Raw genomic sequence first — 15,444 nt, forward strand, 5'->3', positions numbered from 1 at the left:
ATGTCGGAGATGAAAGGAAAGCCGAAGCCCTTCCTTGGAAATTTTGGGAACATCCTCTAGTACCTTAGCCTAGATTTTATTATAGTTGGAATTGCTTAAGATTTGTAATAAGCGAGATTGGGTTCGAGGTGACAATCGGTCGCTGAACGTAGCCACGGTCACGGGATGGATGTTTTATCTAACGGAGGTCTGGAGTGGTTGTATGTGTTTTCCGAGAAATGTGGTTGTGGCGGCATGCGGCCTCGAGAGCGGGCCGAGCCACGTGTGATGTTGCCTCGGAGGTGCCGATGCAATGGGACATACATTGTATTAGTAATCAAAACTCCAGGCAGAAACTGCCTAGCAACGGCGTTTGGAACTTTCTCGATGCTTCCAACGAGTGTGCCTAGCAACGGCGTTTGGAACCTTCTCGATGCTTCCAAACGGGTATAGAAAACAAAATGCAATCGTACAGGGAGAAAAATCTCCACGAGGCTGGCATTCTTGCGATTGCCTTGGAGAGTGATACATCGAGCATCTTCGACGATCGCATTTGCGTCTAAGTTAGTTTCGCTTAGTAAGGAGTTATCCCGGTGACCGTGGATTCGTTTGAACTCAAACATTGCTAATAGTATTATTTAATTTAATTATTCGTAGATCGTGTTATTCATTAAGCTTAGTGTTTGTTAGACTTATTATTAGTTGTACTTATTATTTGTTAAGCTTAGTGATAGACCTGTATATACGTGTAAATAAAATCTCGGCTTTGTGAAACGATGGCTAGTCCACATGAAGAGTCGTCGCGCGCCCAAAATTCGAATCGTGATCCGACATATATAATATGTTATGATTATGTTAGTTGTTATTTATTATATGTATTTTCCTTAACTCTCTCCCCCTTTTTTTTTGTTGTTGTTTTTTTTTTTTATTAGTACCTAACATTACTATTATGATGCTGTATTACATTGTATTGGCTATTATTTGTATGTGAGGGCGACGAATTTTTCAACATGGCCGCTCGCGTGTATCTTTGGTATGGCGTTGGTTTAATGTCAACAGTAGTGTGTCGTTGAAATAGTTAATTAATTGTTAATCACTATAATTTTACTTAGTAGTGTTTTTGTAATATTGTTTTGTGTTTCATGATATTGTGTGTGTCAATACCGTGTGCTACCTTAATGTGATAGCATGGATTGTATTGTTATCGAATTTCGATAGTCATTGTTTTGATTATACGTGACTTGCATTTATATAAGTCTTGTTTAATTTAATTAATGTTTTTTGTGTATTGTGTTACCAGATATTTTGTGTAGCGTAACTTTATTCTTTTGCACCGAGTTCAGTCATGTTGTTAATATTTAGTTAGTCTATCTTGATTAATTTCTAACCTATTCCTGTGTTTATTAACCTTTCTTATTTTCCTTATTAATTTATTATTGCATGTACTTGCTATTTGCTATTATTTTGTGTATGATATGAATTGGTTTCTTTATTAGTGATTAAAATCTACTTGTTAGATTAACATTGTCTGTAATTCTTCAGATTCTACTCTTTCGTTGCTGCATCACTTACCTGGATCGTTCCCGCAACATCATCCGATTCTTTGATATGCCTTGGATACTTACTACGGCTACCTTCTACTACGGCTGCCTTCAATCGTCTTATATCTGTGGTCATAAAGGTGGTGTTTAATTTATTTAATTTAATATATATATATAATGCATTGTATGTGCGACCACTATTGTGCATTACAAATTAACATCACAATACTACGTAGATTAATACATAACCAAATATCCCTTTACTCCGGTTACATTTATTACTAACTCTCAATTAATCTATCTTGATTATTTTCTAACCGCTTTCTATACTTTATCAACTATTTTACTTCTTCTTGTTAGTCTGCGAAATTCATGCATGTACGCTTCCTTGTATGGTGATTAATTGTTCATGAGGTAAGTTGCACTTTCACCGTTTTAGTTATTCGTTGAACTAGCTCGTTTCACATTCAAACAGTAATTGGAGCACTTGTAATAAACTTCTTTTCTTTTCAGGTTTCCGCCATCTGTGTTGTTCGATGAACAGTGCAATGCTTCCACAGTATTGTTATAACATTTAGTACTGTTGTATTTTGCATTAAGGCAATTGAAGTTAATTGGTTCATTTATTTTTCAGCTGGCTGTTGTACATGGTGTTTCGCAAACAGAGATCCATAACCTATTTTGCACGTAAACCTTCTCGTATGATGATTACTTGTTCACAAGGTAACTTTCACTTTCACTCTTTTAATTTTAGTAAATCAACACATTGTATATTCAAACAATAATTGGAGTACACATGATAATTTTCCTTTTTTTTTTCTTTTTTAGGTTTTCGCTATCTGTATTATTCGACGAACAGTGTCACACTTCCTTTTGATTTATCCACAATATAGTTATAACACTTAGTAACCTCGTATTTTGCACTGAGACAATTGAGACTAATTTATTCACTTATTTTAGGTAGCTGTCATACATTATGTTCCACGAACAACGATCCATAACCTATACTTGCACGTACACTTTTTTGTATGTTGATCACTTGTTCACAAGGTAACTTTCACTTTCACTAGTTAATTGTTCATTGAGATAACACGTTTTATATTTAAGCAATAATTGTAACATATATAATAATTTTCCCTTTTTCCTTTTAGGTGTTCGATATCTGTATTATTCGAAGAACAGCACTACAACATACACTACCGCACTACGTTGCCCAATGAAATCACTTTATTCATTGTTTATTTCGATTATGCGCTAGTTTTAGCTTGTTTAAGTGCACCGTTCGCGGAATCCCTTTTACTTCAATCTTGACGTTTTGTTCTGCAAGATTTCTAGCACTTTGTGTCGTCTAATATATTGATGGGAGAATTTTCCTTACTAGGTTCTTTTAATAGATATATCGAGTCTCCTGTTTTAAAATCTTGAAGGTTGATTCGTCGATTGTTGGTCTTAGTTTGGACTTTATCAAATTTTCTCTTGCCATTCGTCGTACAGTGTTAATTTTATTGAACAGATCTTTGAGATATTCTGCGCATGTTGGTTCCGTGTTCTCTTCGATTGTTACTTCACCAATAGGTTCTTTGGCTAGATGTCCGAAACTAATTCGTGCGGGGAGAATTTCGTTCCTTTCCTTCATTTTAGTTTTTATTTTGCGCCAAGACGCAGGTTTACTGACATTGATCCAATTACCCAATTGCTTGCTAATAGCATTCAAGATACAAATTTTCGAAAGTGCCGCAGCCATATTAACCCAAAAATGTTTTGTATATAGTATAGTGTGATACCATCTATATTTTTCTGGGGGAATCATAAGATCAGCACTACCTACTATGTTACCTACGTCAAATATTAGATGTAGTAACCAATAAAGTATTTTTAATCCAATTATAATCCAATGGCTAGCGTATTTATTCAAGTTTTTATATATATCTTCGACTGGTGATTCCCTATTTTCTCCCTTTTGATTTCTTCGAGCTCGTTGGGCTTGCGTTTCTTCAGCTTGAAAATGTTTAGAATCCTTTTTCTTAGTTACCCCTTTTTCTTCTTTATTTACTTTATTCACAACACCTTTATTTTCCTCTACCTTTTCAGAATGAATAGTTTCACTGGAAGTGCTTATTGTAATTAAATTATTATTTATTTGTAAGGAACGTTTAGGAGTATTTTTGGTAGATTTGGAGTTATTCTTTGAATTTTTGTTACAAACCCTTTTGTTTATAGATTCTGTTTTGGATTTAGGAATAACTATACTTTTATTTTCTATAGTGTGATCTTCCTTGCAATTTAATGATTTGACTTTGAGTTCGATAAAGTTTCCTTCTGATGGTTTTATAGAAGTTTTTGAGTGAGATGCACTCGCTATCTCTTTTCCTATTATGGTTGAAACATTCACGAAATTCGTGGAGTCTTGCTTTTGTATCTTTGCCAAGTCGAACGTGGAGAGGCAATTCGCACTTCCCAGCGGGTCCAATATCTCTGTAATGTTAGGCAGTGGATAAGCATTGCCTGTCGTCTCGTCGTCCAATTTCCTAGTTTCTGCTTCGTCTGAAAGTTCTTTGGCACTAATATTATTTATCTTGTTTGGTAACTCAGAAAATTTCTCACTCATGATCCTGTCTATGGCACCGTGCATCCTCTTATTATTTAACGTGACATTATTCCTTATCACAGCAACGGAATGGTGTTTGCATTGAAAAGTTGATTGATTGAAATGATCAGCATCTCTCTTTTGATTTAGATCTCTATCGAGGTATTTATTTATGCGTTTTTCTTCCCAAGTTATTGCTCTTGTTTCTTTCCTGACATTTTCTTCTATTCCCGGGTTGTTTAGATGTTTCCGCGACGGCGGTACAAATCTCCAGTTCTGGCGGTTGTTTACAGTATAAATACTATTGTATGGTGGATGAACGTTGTTTTGGTTATAATTATCCGAAGGTGTCGGATGTCGGTATCGAATTCTATTTTTCACTTGTTTTAATTCTCGTGTTGCTTTCACGGCTTGGCGGTACGCATCGTCCAAGGATTGGTATCCTGCTATCTTTACTCGTAAATACACCTCGTTTGGGAGCCCCTTAACGAAAGCTTCCCTCGTGTCTCGATCTATCCTATCTTGAAATACGGTGCCGTACTCGCATTTTTCTCCGTTCATTATCGCCAGTCTGAGATCTTTGACGCGATCTACGTAGTCCAAAATATCTTCTCCCGGTCGTTGAAATATTGTAGCTAATTCCCCTTTATATTCGTTAACCGTTTTTCCCGGACCGAACATATCTTTTAATTTATTCCCGAAATCGTTTAAACTTATTATTTCTGTGTCTTCTATGGCGAGAAATGCGTGTCCGCGAAGTTTGTTCGTTAATAATTTTACTAATTGAGATTCTTGATGCTTAGGAACCATGTTTTGTGCGCGTTCGCATGCTCTTAAAAATCGAAATACCGAGGGTCGATGTCCGTCGAACACTGGTACTGTCTCTATGGCATCTTTTAACTTAATTGATTGGGGATTAACTTCTATCGGTATTGTCGCTTGGGAAATTATCGGCGATGATACGGGTGTCTTGCTTTCTTTTTTTATTTTCAGTGAACGCACATCGTCTTGTAATTTATTCATTGTTGTACTCATGTCGCGAAAATTCGCATCCCATGCTTTAAGTTTTTCCGATAACATCAAGATCATGTCTTTGTCCAACGATTCTAATTTAGTCGACATTATTTCTTCGGTATCTATTTTATCGATAATCGTAACAACTTTAATTCTTTGTGGAGCGAATCGAACCGTTTAAACCAACTTTAATCCTCCGTGAAGCGTATCCCACCGCTGCCACCAAAAATTTATAACTACTAATCTGTTACGTATCAATTTGTTTAAATCGATCAAATCTAAGGTTGAATTTTACTGAAAAAAAATTTTTTTTTTTTATAGTTTGAGTTTGAGTTTTGAATTTAATCGGAAAGGAAATAAATTAAAATGATATTATTGTGTATTTAATTCCGATTTAGGTTATTAATTAATACGGTAGTTGCTGCCACCAGAAATAGTCCAAAGACTATTTCAAAATATTTTTATTTTTTATTATTTTCTTTTGCGTTTAATGGGTAGCGTTAACTGACGCTTAATGCAACTGGTAAACGAATTTCACTTTTCGGCTAACCTGCTATGCGCAGGGATACTAGCGCGGGAGAGGATTAAAGCTGGATACAATAAATATTTTTCCTCGTTGAACGGATTTTTATTTGAATGTAAAATGGGTTAGGTTATTATATATATATATTTGATTAGCTAGATATATATATTTTAGCGTTGCTGGATTAGATAGGAATGTGAGATTGTTTGTTGTTTTATATAAATTTATTTTTTCGTTTGACTTCTTCTTCTCTTTTAATTTCGCTGTAGTAGTTTGCCGTTAGGACCGAAACTCAATTCATTTACCCCGATGGATTTTGTCGCCACGATTTTCTTGCCTTTTGAGTTTAATTGTTGAGGATGATTCTAACGATCCTCTCTGTGCGGGACTCGTGTGATTTCGCAAGCCTTGCCCAGAGACGGGTAATATTTTACCAACAATGGGAGGAGGAATGCGAAGATCAGTGGATGTTTCAGTAGCTGAAAACACCGTTCGCACAAGCCGACACAACGGACAACACCTTTGTTTAAAATTTAAGCAATGTTTCTAGCTTTAAAACCGTTCGCGAAAATAAATGAAATCGATGATAGGAGGTTTTAATTCAATTCTCGAGGACAACGAGATTACCAGAGAAGAAGAAAGTTTTTTAAATTTAATTTTCTTACCTTGAGGAAAAGGTGCTATCGGGTGCCATTACTCCAGCTGCTCCAGTGGTCGTCGAAGTTTGTTGGGTTTATTATTTAATCTCGAATATAGTTTTTTATCAACCTTTACTTTATTAAACTATTTCGATACAGATTGAGTGACTTGCTAACTGAATTAATATCGTAATGAGGACTTAAAATTTTCCTTTATTTAATCGCGACTCCCTTTTCTTTACCGAAAAACTAAAGACCCCGAAACGCAAAATACTTATACAAATTTCTAAACGCAGTAATGAGCGCAATAAAGAACGCAAAGAATAATGAGCCGTAATAACAAACGATCGCAAGAATTATGAACAAACTAACGAACGCTGCGCTATGTTGCTACGCTTATTTATAATGCCATCCCCCACGGGGTGGTGGTCCGCTGGGGGTACGCTTCCGTGGGAATCGGGATGTTGCAGTTTGGGCTTCTTGGAATCGTACGTGACAAAATGTAAATTCCATATTTCGACTTAGTTTTTCATCAGTCCTGTGTTTCCGCTGAGCTAGCGTCTAGGAGATTTGAAGCATTCCACGCTGATCTAGTCCTTTCCGCGAGAAACTTCCACGTGCTATACCGTGGGAATTACCGGTGTTTCTTCGGCGCGTGGAAGGGCTGGTGGCTGCAGCATCATTATCATTTCAAAGTTTGCTCGGGCAACACGCACAACTCCGCTGCTCTCCCATAACAAAGACCTCCTCCTTCGAATTGTTTTGCGTAAGTTTGGATGTTTGCATATTATGATTGTTTTGTGATTTTGATTGTTTTTCCTTTTTTTTGCTATTTCCCTAGGCTTCAGTGATCGACGTTCGAACCATGTTTGCTGAGGCGTTTCCATCAGAGGTTCCTTTCCAGACTTCCCTGGTACGTATTTAGGCTTGTTTTTAGTTCGCTTGATTCGTCCTGTTTCGTTTTATTTAAAATATACCGTGTTGTTCTCAGCCCAAGCGAAAGAGGGATTCCGAAGAACCCATGGGCGACTCGGGAGGACCCATCAAGCGCATGCGGCCCTGTGATAGACCACGAGTATCAGAGTGGTTGGGGGAACTGTTTAACATTGGTGCCGAGGCTGTGTCGAAATTGGGCTTTGACGATTTGGTTACTTTCGACGAGAATTTCTTCGATGCGGAGACCGTCATATTGGAGAGGGAACCCCCTCTGGTTGAAATCGTTGATACCGAGCGTTGCGTGAAAGTTCGTTTTGCGAATGAAATTCCCGAAGAGGTTTTGGAGGCGCATCTTCGTCACCATGCTTCTGGGAGAAAGGGAATTTCCCCTGTTGTGCGCTATTGGTGTATGCGTGAGTTCAGCGAACTTTATCCCGGAGCTCCTTGCTTCGATTTTGATTTAGTGTAGCTGCTTCAATTTCGTTGGTTCGCTGTTTGATGTTCCTTATTATTATTAATTTTTTGATATATTTTGTTTTGTGTTCAATATATATATATATATATATATATATATATATATATATATATTGAATATATATATATATATATATATATATATATATATGTCGGAGATGAAAGGACACCGGAACCTTCGGATAGCCCCGCAACATTGCAATCTAAAGTCTACTATAACTGTAACTAAACTATTGTAGTTATTCAATCCGATTGTAATTGTTCGAGATTAGTGACGGTGAGCTTTGGCTCGAGGCGACAGTCTGTCGCCCAACGTAGCCGCGGTCAAGGGATGAACGCTTTGCCCAACAAACATATGGAATAATTCTATAGCTCTCCTTAAAAGAAATATTCGTGGCGACACGTGACAGTAAACATTCCAACGGTTTCTGTCCCGTAGCTCGCCACACGCTGACCCTATTCTTCGAGTAAGATGATTACCAGATGTCGATGCGTCTCCGCAGTACATGTTCGGCTAGCCCGAGGGCCCGTAATAAATCTTACGGTTTAGTTAACTAAAGTCCTTCAAACAGACATACAGTCTTTGTCCCAACTACGGGAAGATAGGGGAGACATATTTTTCAACGAACGACGTCTCCCACTAGCAACTTTCCCTCGAGGGCGGCTAGCATCCTTTTCTAACCACCGATATGGAGATTGACCAATTAGCAGCAACGTCAATTTCCCTTACTTCCTAAACGAAGGCTTTCCTCGACGAATCCGATGATCTTGTGTCCTTAGACACACCCCAGTATAGTTTTCCTCTGTGGAATCATCGGGACGGGACGGGCATTCTTGGACGCGCTCCCGTCGACTAAAGAGTAACGTCTTTACGCTCAGCAATTATCGTTTACGAGTCAGACTTAGATTCAGCGAGAACGCCTATCTGTCATCCCGTTGACCGCGGATTCGTCATTGAACCTGAGATCACTGTCACTAGTGTCGCGGACATCTCACCGCCGTGATAGATTGTCAAACCTGTGTTATTCATACCTGTGTCAATAAATCGTATCTTCGCTACACCGCAACGATGGCTACCTTCAATGAAGACTCCTCAAACACCGACAACCCTATCCCCACTGCTTCTCCGACATATATATATATATATATTTTAAATCTGATAGTGTTAGGTTATCTATTTTACGTTTGTTAATTTTTTAATTTTATATTTCCCCCCTTTTTAATTAATTATATATATATATATTTTTACATTTGTAGTTGTGCATAAAATTTATGAAAGAAAAGTGTTAACAATGTGTTTTCATGATTTGTTTCTCGCGCCTGACTTCCATTAATCCCTAATATTCCTGTCGCCATGACGCGTGTAAATCCAACATGGCCGCTCATAAATGTCATCAGTAAAGTTTTTAGTGACGGGTCTTTAGTTTTGTTTGATATCGAAGTAATTTTTCGTCTGTCGCTCGTTTTTCCTTATTCTACCGCAATTAGAACATTTATTTATTAATATTATTTTAAAGTGACAATAGTATAACTCGTGTGAATATACGTATATATATATGTTTATGTTGTGTGTCACTTCAGTATAGCTAATGTTTTGTAATTCTTCGATTGCATTATTTATTGTTTCGAGTAGTTTATTTTATAGAGTATTCGATAATATAAAACATATGCACTCACACATACATATATATATATATATATATATATATATATACGTATTTATATGCATATCTCTCTTGCCCATATAGTGTTCATACGAAATGAAATGTTAATTATTTATTTTATATTAATTTCTTTTAATAAGATAGAATACGCACACGCACGCGTATATATGTATATATCTCTGGCAAAGTGATTTTCATTTAGATTCTTTAGTAATATAGTGTTGTGTATTTGAGGTTATGTGTCAATCATTTGATTTCATATATACATATATATCTTGTATTGTGACAACGTAGTATTGAAGGTTTTGTTTCTAGATTATTGTGCGTTTAATGTGTGTTTACATATTTGTGTTTGATGGTAGAATTTCTGTACCCAATTCCTCAAGTCGTTGCGCTGTTAATCGTTTTGAGCGTTTGGGCTATCGACAGGTTGTCGCTTAGTCCCAAGTGTTGCGTTGTGTGTTCTATAGTAGTTTTAGTTTAGAAAATAGATTATTTATATGTTTATGTAGAGACATGCATGTTTCGTAATGTAGTTCTTATTTTATAATTCTTTACTGGAACGCAAGCTAGCTTTAAATATGTATTTTAGTTTATCGATTTGAATCAATAATGCAGAATGAGCATACATAGATTTCTATATGTTTGCATAGAGACATGCATGTTTCGCTATGTAGTTCTTGTTTTATAATTCTTTACTGGAACGCAAGCTAGCTTTAAATATGTATTTTAGTTTATCGATTTGGATCAATAATGTAGAATGAGCATAGATTTTTATATGTTTGCATAGAGACATGCATGTTTCGCAATGTAGTTCTTGTTCTTTACTGGAACGTAGGCTAGTTTTAAATATGTATTTTAAATTATCGATTTAAATCAATAATGTATGTAGTATCGTGGACGAAAGGCCTGGGAAATATCGGACGAACTATGAACAGTGTCGCGAGAGCCGAGGCGCCGTCGGGCCCATCAATGTGTCATCGGTCTTTTCAAGTGCATAGTTTCGTGGAAAAGACCTACGTGACCCTGGCCACGAGCGTCTGCAGAACACGTGTGCGGTGGGCCTAGGAAAAGGGCAATAGAATGGGACAACGGCCAGAGAGGGTCAGTCGAGAAACAGAGCGCGAGTCGAGAAACAGAGTGCGAGTCGAGAAACAGAGCGCGAGTCGAAAAGCAGAGAGTGCGAGCGGTGGAGCCGAGTGTGCGAGTCGAGCGGAGACGGAGGTTGCGAGTGGCGTTGCCGAGAGAGTGTGGATTGCGCTGTTTTCTGTACGTTTGGTATGAATAGTTCAAGTTAAGCCACAATCGTCTTTTCTGTCTGATTAACATCTCTATTGTCCACTTTTTGTAAACATATTACATCACGATATTACATGTAGAAAGAGCATACATTAATAGTAGTTTAGTTTAGAATATAATTTATATATTTATATATAGACATGCATGTTTCGTAATGTAGTTCTTATTTTATAATTCTTTACCGGAATGTAGGCTAGTTTTAAGTATGTATCTGTTTGATAGAATGCGCACACATATATATATGTTTAATACAATATTGTATGTTTTATGTATTCGTTAGACTATTAGTTTTTGACTTCGTATATACTTATATTTCATAAATTGTTAATATAGTATTGGAAGCACTGTCTCTAATATTTACTAGTTTATTACATGTCTAGCATATATGTTTATACTTATATGTAACTCTCCAAGTTGATTGATTAAAATATATTTATATATACATGTATTTCTGGCGTTTCAATTATTTCCCCTTTTGTAGTTATTCTTATTTCCCGGTTTATTTGTTTGGTTCGTAACTCGTTCAATCCATTAGCTGGTTTTATTTATTTTATTTTATACTGGTTGGATTTATTAGTCGCCCTCGTTTTGTTAATCCTTCCTTTAGTTTCGTAGCGCCGTGTGTTCGTTCGTGCATTCAAATCCTTATTCGCGCGTTTTGTATAGAATAGTTTTCTTGTTCTTGTTACGGCGCGTGCGAAGCGCGGGACGTGACACCATTTAAGAGTCGAAACAAGCAAAATTGCTCGCAAATCGCGAAGATTTCGACGATTTTAACGAAATCTCGGCGTCATATCCTTCCCGTTGGAGATATTTCGACGTTTAAGCGCTCGTTGAACTGCATTTTACACTGCAAATGTAATGCACTGCCATTTAAGCGTCTAAACAAGCAAAATATCTCGCAAATCGCGAAGACTTCATCGATTTTGTCGAAATCTAGCCGTCATTTCCTTCCCGTTGGAGATATTTCGACGTTTATGCGCTCGTTGAAATACATTTTACACTGCAAATGCAATGCACTACCATTTAAGAGTCGAAACAAGCAAAATATCTCGCAAATCGCGATGATTTCGTCGATTTTGACGAAAAATAGCCGTCATTTCCTTCCCGTTGGAGATATTTCGACGTTTGAGGGCTCGTTGAACTGCATTTTACACTGCAAATGTAATGCACTACCGTTTAAGCGTCTAAACAAGCAAAATATCTCGCAAATCGCGATGATTTCGTCGATTTTGACGAAAAATAGCCGTCATTTCCTTCCCGTTGGAGATATTTCGACGTTTAAGAGCTCATTTCACTCCGTTTTACACTGCAAATGTAATGCACTACTGTTTAAGCCTCGAAACAAGCAAAATAGCTCGCAAATCGCGATGATTTCGTCGATTTTGACGAAAAATTGCCGTCATTCCCTTCCCGTTACAGATATTTCGACGTTTAAGCGCTCATTTCACTCCGTTTTACACTGCAAATGTAATGCACTACTGTTTAAGCCTCGAAACAAGCAAAATAGCTCGCAAATCGCGATGATTTCGTCGATTTTGACGAAAAATAGCCGTCATTTCCATCCCGTTGGAGATATTTCGACGTTTAAGCGGTCGTTGAACTCCATTATACACTCCAAATGTAACGCACTACCGTTTAAGCGTCGAAACCAGCAAACTAGCTCGCAAATCGCGAAGATTTCGTCGATTTTGACCAAAACTAACTGTCATTTCCTTCACGTTGGAGATATTTCGACGTTTAAGCGCTCGTTTAACACCATTTTCACACTGCAAATGTAACGCACTACCGTTTAAGCGTCGAAACAAGCAAAATAGCTCGGAAATCGCGAAGATTTCGTCGATTTTGGCGGAAACTAACTGTCATTTCCTTCCCGTTGGAGATATTTCGACGTTTAATCGCTCGTTGAACTCCATTTTACACTGCAAATGTAATGCACTACCGTTTAAGCGTCGAAACAAGCAAAATAGCTCGCAAATCGCGAAGATTTCGTCGATTTCGATGAAATCTAGCCGTCATTTCCTTCCCGTTGGAGATATTTCGACGTTTAAGCGCTCGTTGAACTCCATTTTACACTGCAAATATAACGCACTACCGTTTAAGCGTCGAAACAAGCAAAATAGCTCGCAAATCGCGAAGATTTCGTCGATTTTGATAAAATCTAGCCGTCATTTCCATCCCGTTGGATATATTTCGACGTTTAAGCGCTCGTTGAACTACATTTTACACTGCAAATGCAATGCACTACCATTTAAGCGTCGAAACAAGCAAAATAGCTCGGAAATCGCGAAGATTTCGTCGATTTTGACGGAAACTAACTGTCATTTCCTTCCCGTTGGAGATATTTCGACGTTTAATCGCTCGTTGAACTCCATTTTACACTGCAAATGTAATGCACTACCGTTTAAGCGTCGAAACAAGCAAAATAGCTCGCAAATCGCGAAGATTTCGTCGATTTCGATGAAATCTAACCGTCATTTCCTTCCCGTTGGAGATATTTCGACGTTTAAGCGCTCGTTGAACTCCATTTTACACTGCAAATATAACGCACTACCGTTTAAGCGTCGAAACAAGCAAAATAGCTCGCAAATCGCGAAGATTTCGTCGATTTCGATGAAATCTAGTATTACGTATTAGTTTATTGACATCGACCAAATTTTAAATTTAAATTTTACTGAAAAATTTTTTTTGTTGAGTTTGAATTTAAGCTGAAGGGAAATAAATTGAAATGATATTATTGTGTATGTAATACTGATTTATATTTCTAATTAATACGGTAGTTGCTGCCACCAGAAATAGTCTAAGGACTATTTCAAAATATCTTATTTTTATTATTTTTTTTGTTTAATGGGTAGCGTTAACTGACGCTTAATGCAACTGGTAAACGAATTCCACTTTTCGGTTAACCTGCTATGTGCAGGGATATTGGCACGGGAGAGGATTAAAGCTGGGAACAATAAATATTTGTCCTCGTTGAACGGATTTTCATTTGAATATAGAATTGCTTAGATTATTACCTATATATATGTCGGAGATGAAAGAACACCGGAGCCTTTGGAATTTTGGATAATCCCGCAACATTGTAACCTAGAGTCTGCTATAGCTGTAATTGAACAATTGTAGTTATTCAACCCGATTGTAATTGTTCGAGAGTTGTGATAATGAGCTTGGGCTCGAGGCGACAGTCAGTCGCTGAACGTAGCCGCGGTCACGGGATGAACGCTTTGCCTAACAAAGGTAAGGAGTAATTCTATAGCTCTCCTTAAAAGAAATATTCGTGGCGACACGCGACAGTAAACATTCCAACGGTTTCTGTCCCGTGGCTCGCCACACGCAGACCCTATTCTTCGAGTAAGATGATTGCCAGATGTCGATGCGTCTCCGCAGTACATGTTCGGCTAGCCCGAGGGCCCGTTATAAATCTTAAGGTTTAGTTAACTAAAGTCCTTCAAACAGACAAACAGTCTTTGTCCCAACTACGGGAAGATAGGGGAGACATATTTTTCAACGAGCGGCGTCTCCCACTAGCAACTTTCCCTCGAGGGCGGCTAGCATCTTTTTCTAACCACCGATATGGAGATTGACCAATTAGCAGCAACGTCAAGTTCCCTTACGTTCTGAACGAAGGCTTTTCTCGACGAATCCGATGATCTCGTATCCTTAGACACACCCCATTATAGTTTTCCTCTGTGGCATCATCGGGACGGGAAAGGCATTCTCGCTCACGATCTCATCGATTAAAGAGTAACGCCTTCGCGGTCGGTGGTTATTTCACGTTTTAACCAGACTTAGACTTTGTGAGTACGTTCTGTTGTCGTCCCGTTGGCCGCGGATTCGTTATTGAGCCCGAGAGCGTCGTCACTAGTGTCGCGAGTGCCGAACCGCCGTGATCAATTGTCAAGACTGTAATAATTCTATCATTGCAATAAACTACGCCTGTGTGTACCGTCTCAATGGCTAATCCTCGAGAAGATTCATTTGACGCCCACAACCCCATTCCCAGTGCCAATCCGACATCAGAAGTGGGATCAGAACGGTTTCGAGCGCTGGAAGGGCAGGTCGCTGTCATGAACAACCTAATTCATACGCTAATGCAAAGGCCAAATACGGGAACCACCAAATTACCACATTTTAACCCAGAAGTCGCAGGCGCCGACCCAGCCGCGTGGTGCGCGGCTGTTAGTAGGGCCATGCAGAACAACCCCCTGCGAGATGACGCGCTATACTCTGCCTTAAGTGACTCTCTACAGGGTTCTGCAGCACATTGGCTGGCACGAATGACGGGAGACGGAGAGGTTACTTGGTCTACCGTTAAGGAACGATTCCTTATACAGTTCGGTGGCCGAGAGACGACGTCCTTGTCGTGTAAAATTAAGGTAAAAATAAGGAACTTGTTAATTTCCGAAAAGGAGATTAAGTTCTTTTTATTTTTTACTCAATTTATACAATTTTTTCGGTACGCGATGATACACTTTCGATACTTGGATTAGTTAAGAATTTTTTTATTAGACTGACTGGATGATTTTGAAGGGAGCATTTATATTCTTCCATTCGTTGGAGTGGGAGAAGGTTTTGTTTATACTTAGTGTAAAATTCGGAGAACGGCTGGAGTGATCGAATGCCACTCAGGCGGCTGAGAACGGGTGCTGACCGGACGGTCACACGCGATAAGGCGTTCGGAATTTCGGTTTGTTATATACAGTTGCTCGAATTTCGTCTGTGACATTCCCCCCTTCTTAGACTGAACTTGATGCCTCAAGTTTTCTTCAGAAGACTTTTGTGGAATCGG

The 15,444-nt window shown here is 38.2% G+C and overlaps 1 protein-coding gene across 2 annotated transcripts; it reads left to right on the plus strand.

The window, feature by feature from the left end:
* On the plus strand, nt 1-8,759 carry LOC143303303 (uncharacterized). 2 transcript variants are annotated; one of them, XM_076622546.1, is made up of 7 exons: nt 1-833; nt 1,522-1,660; nt 2,155-2,243; nt 2,349-2,570; nt 2,672-7,048; nt 7,124-7,195; nt 7,274-8,759. In XM_076622546.1, the coding sequence occupies exons 1-3, from the start codon at nt 756-758 to the stop codon at nt 2,193-2,195; spliced, it is 258 nt and encodes an 85-aa protein (XP_076478661.1). In that variant the 5' UTR covers nt 1-755; the 3' UTR covers nt 2,196-2,243; nt 2,349-2,570; nt 2,672-7,048; nt 7,124-7,195; nt 7,274-8,759. The 2 variants fall into 2 exon arrangements, with proteins under 2 accessions (XP_076478661.1, XP_076478660.1); XM_076622545.1 differs by lacking the exons at nt 1-833; nt 1,522-1,660; nt 2,155-2,243; nt 2,349-2,570 and having other exon boundaries at nt 5,343-7,048.
* The last annotated feature ends 6,685 nt before the right edge of the window (nt 8,760-15,444 follow it).

This window comes from Bombus vancouverensis, chromosome 11 (genome assembly GCF_051014615.1).
Source record: "Bombus vancouverensis nearcticus chromosome 11, iyBomVanc1_principal, whole genome shotgun sequence".
NCBI lineage: Eukaryota > Metazoa > Arthropoda > Insecta > Hymenoptera > Apidae > Bombus > Bombus vancouverensis.

Excerpts from the sequence above, each read along its gene's own strand:
- LOC143303303 (XM_076622545.1), top strand. The coding sequence starts at position 7,148 with ATGTTTGCTGAGGCGTTTCCATCAGAGGTTCCTTTCCAGACTTCCCTG. Across the intron at positions 7,196-7,273 it reads TTCCTTTCCAGACTTCCCTG|CCCAAGCGAAAGAGGGATTC; the intron begins GTACGTATTTAG and ends TGTTGTTCTCAG.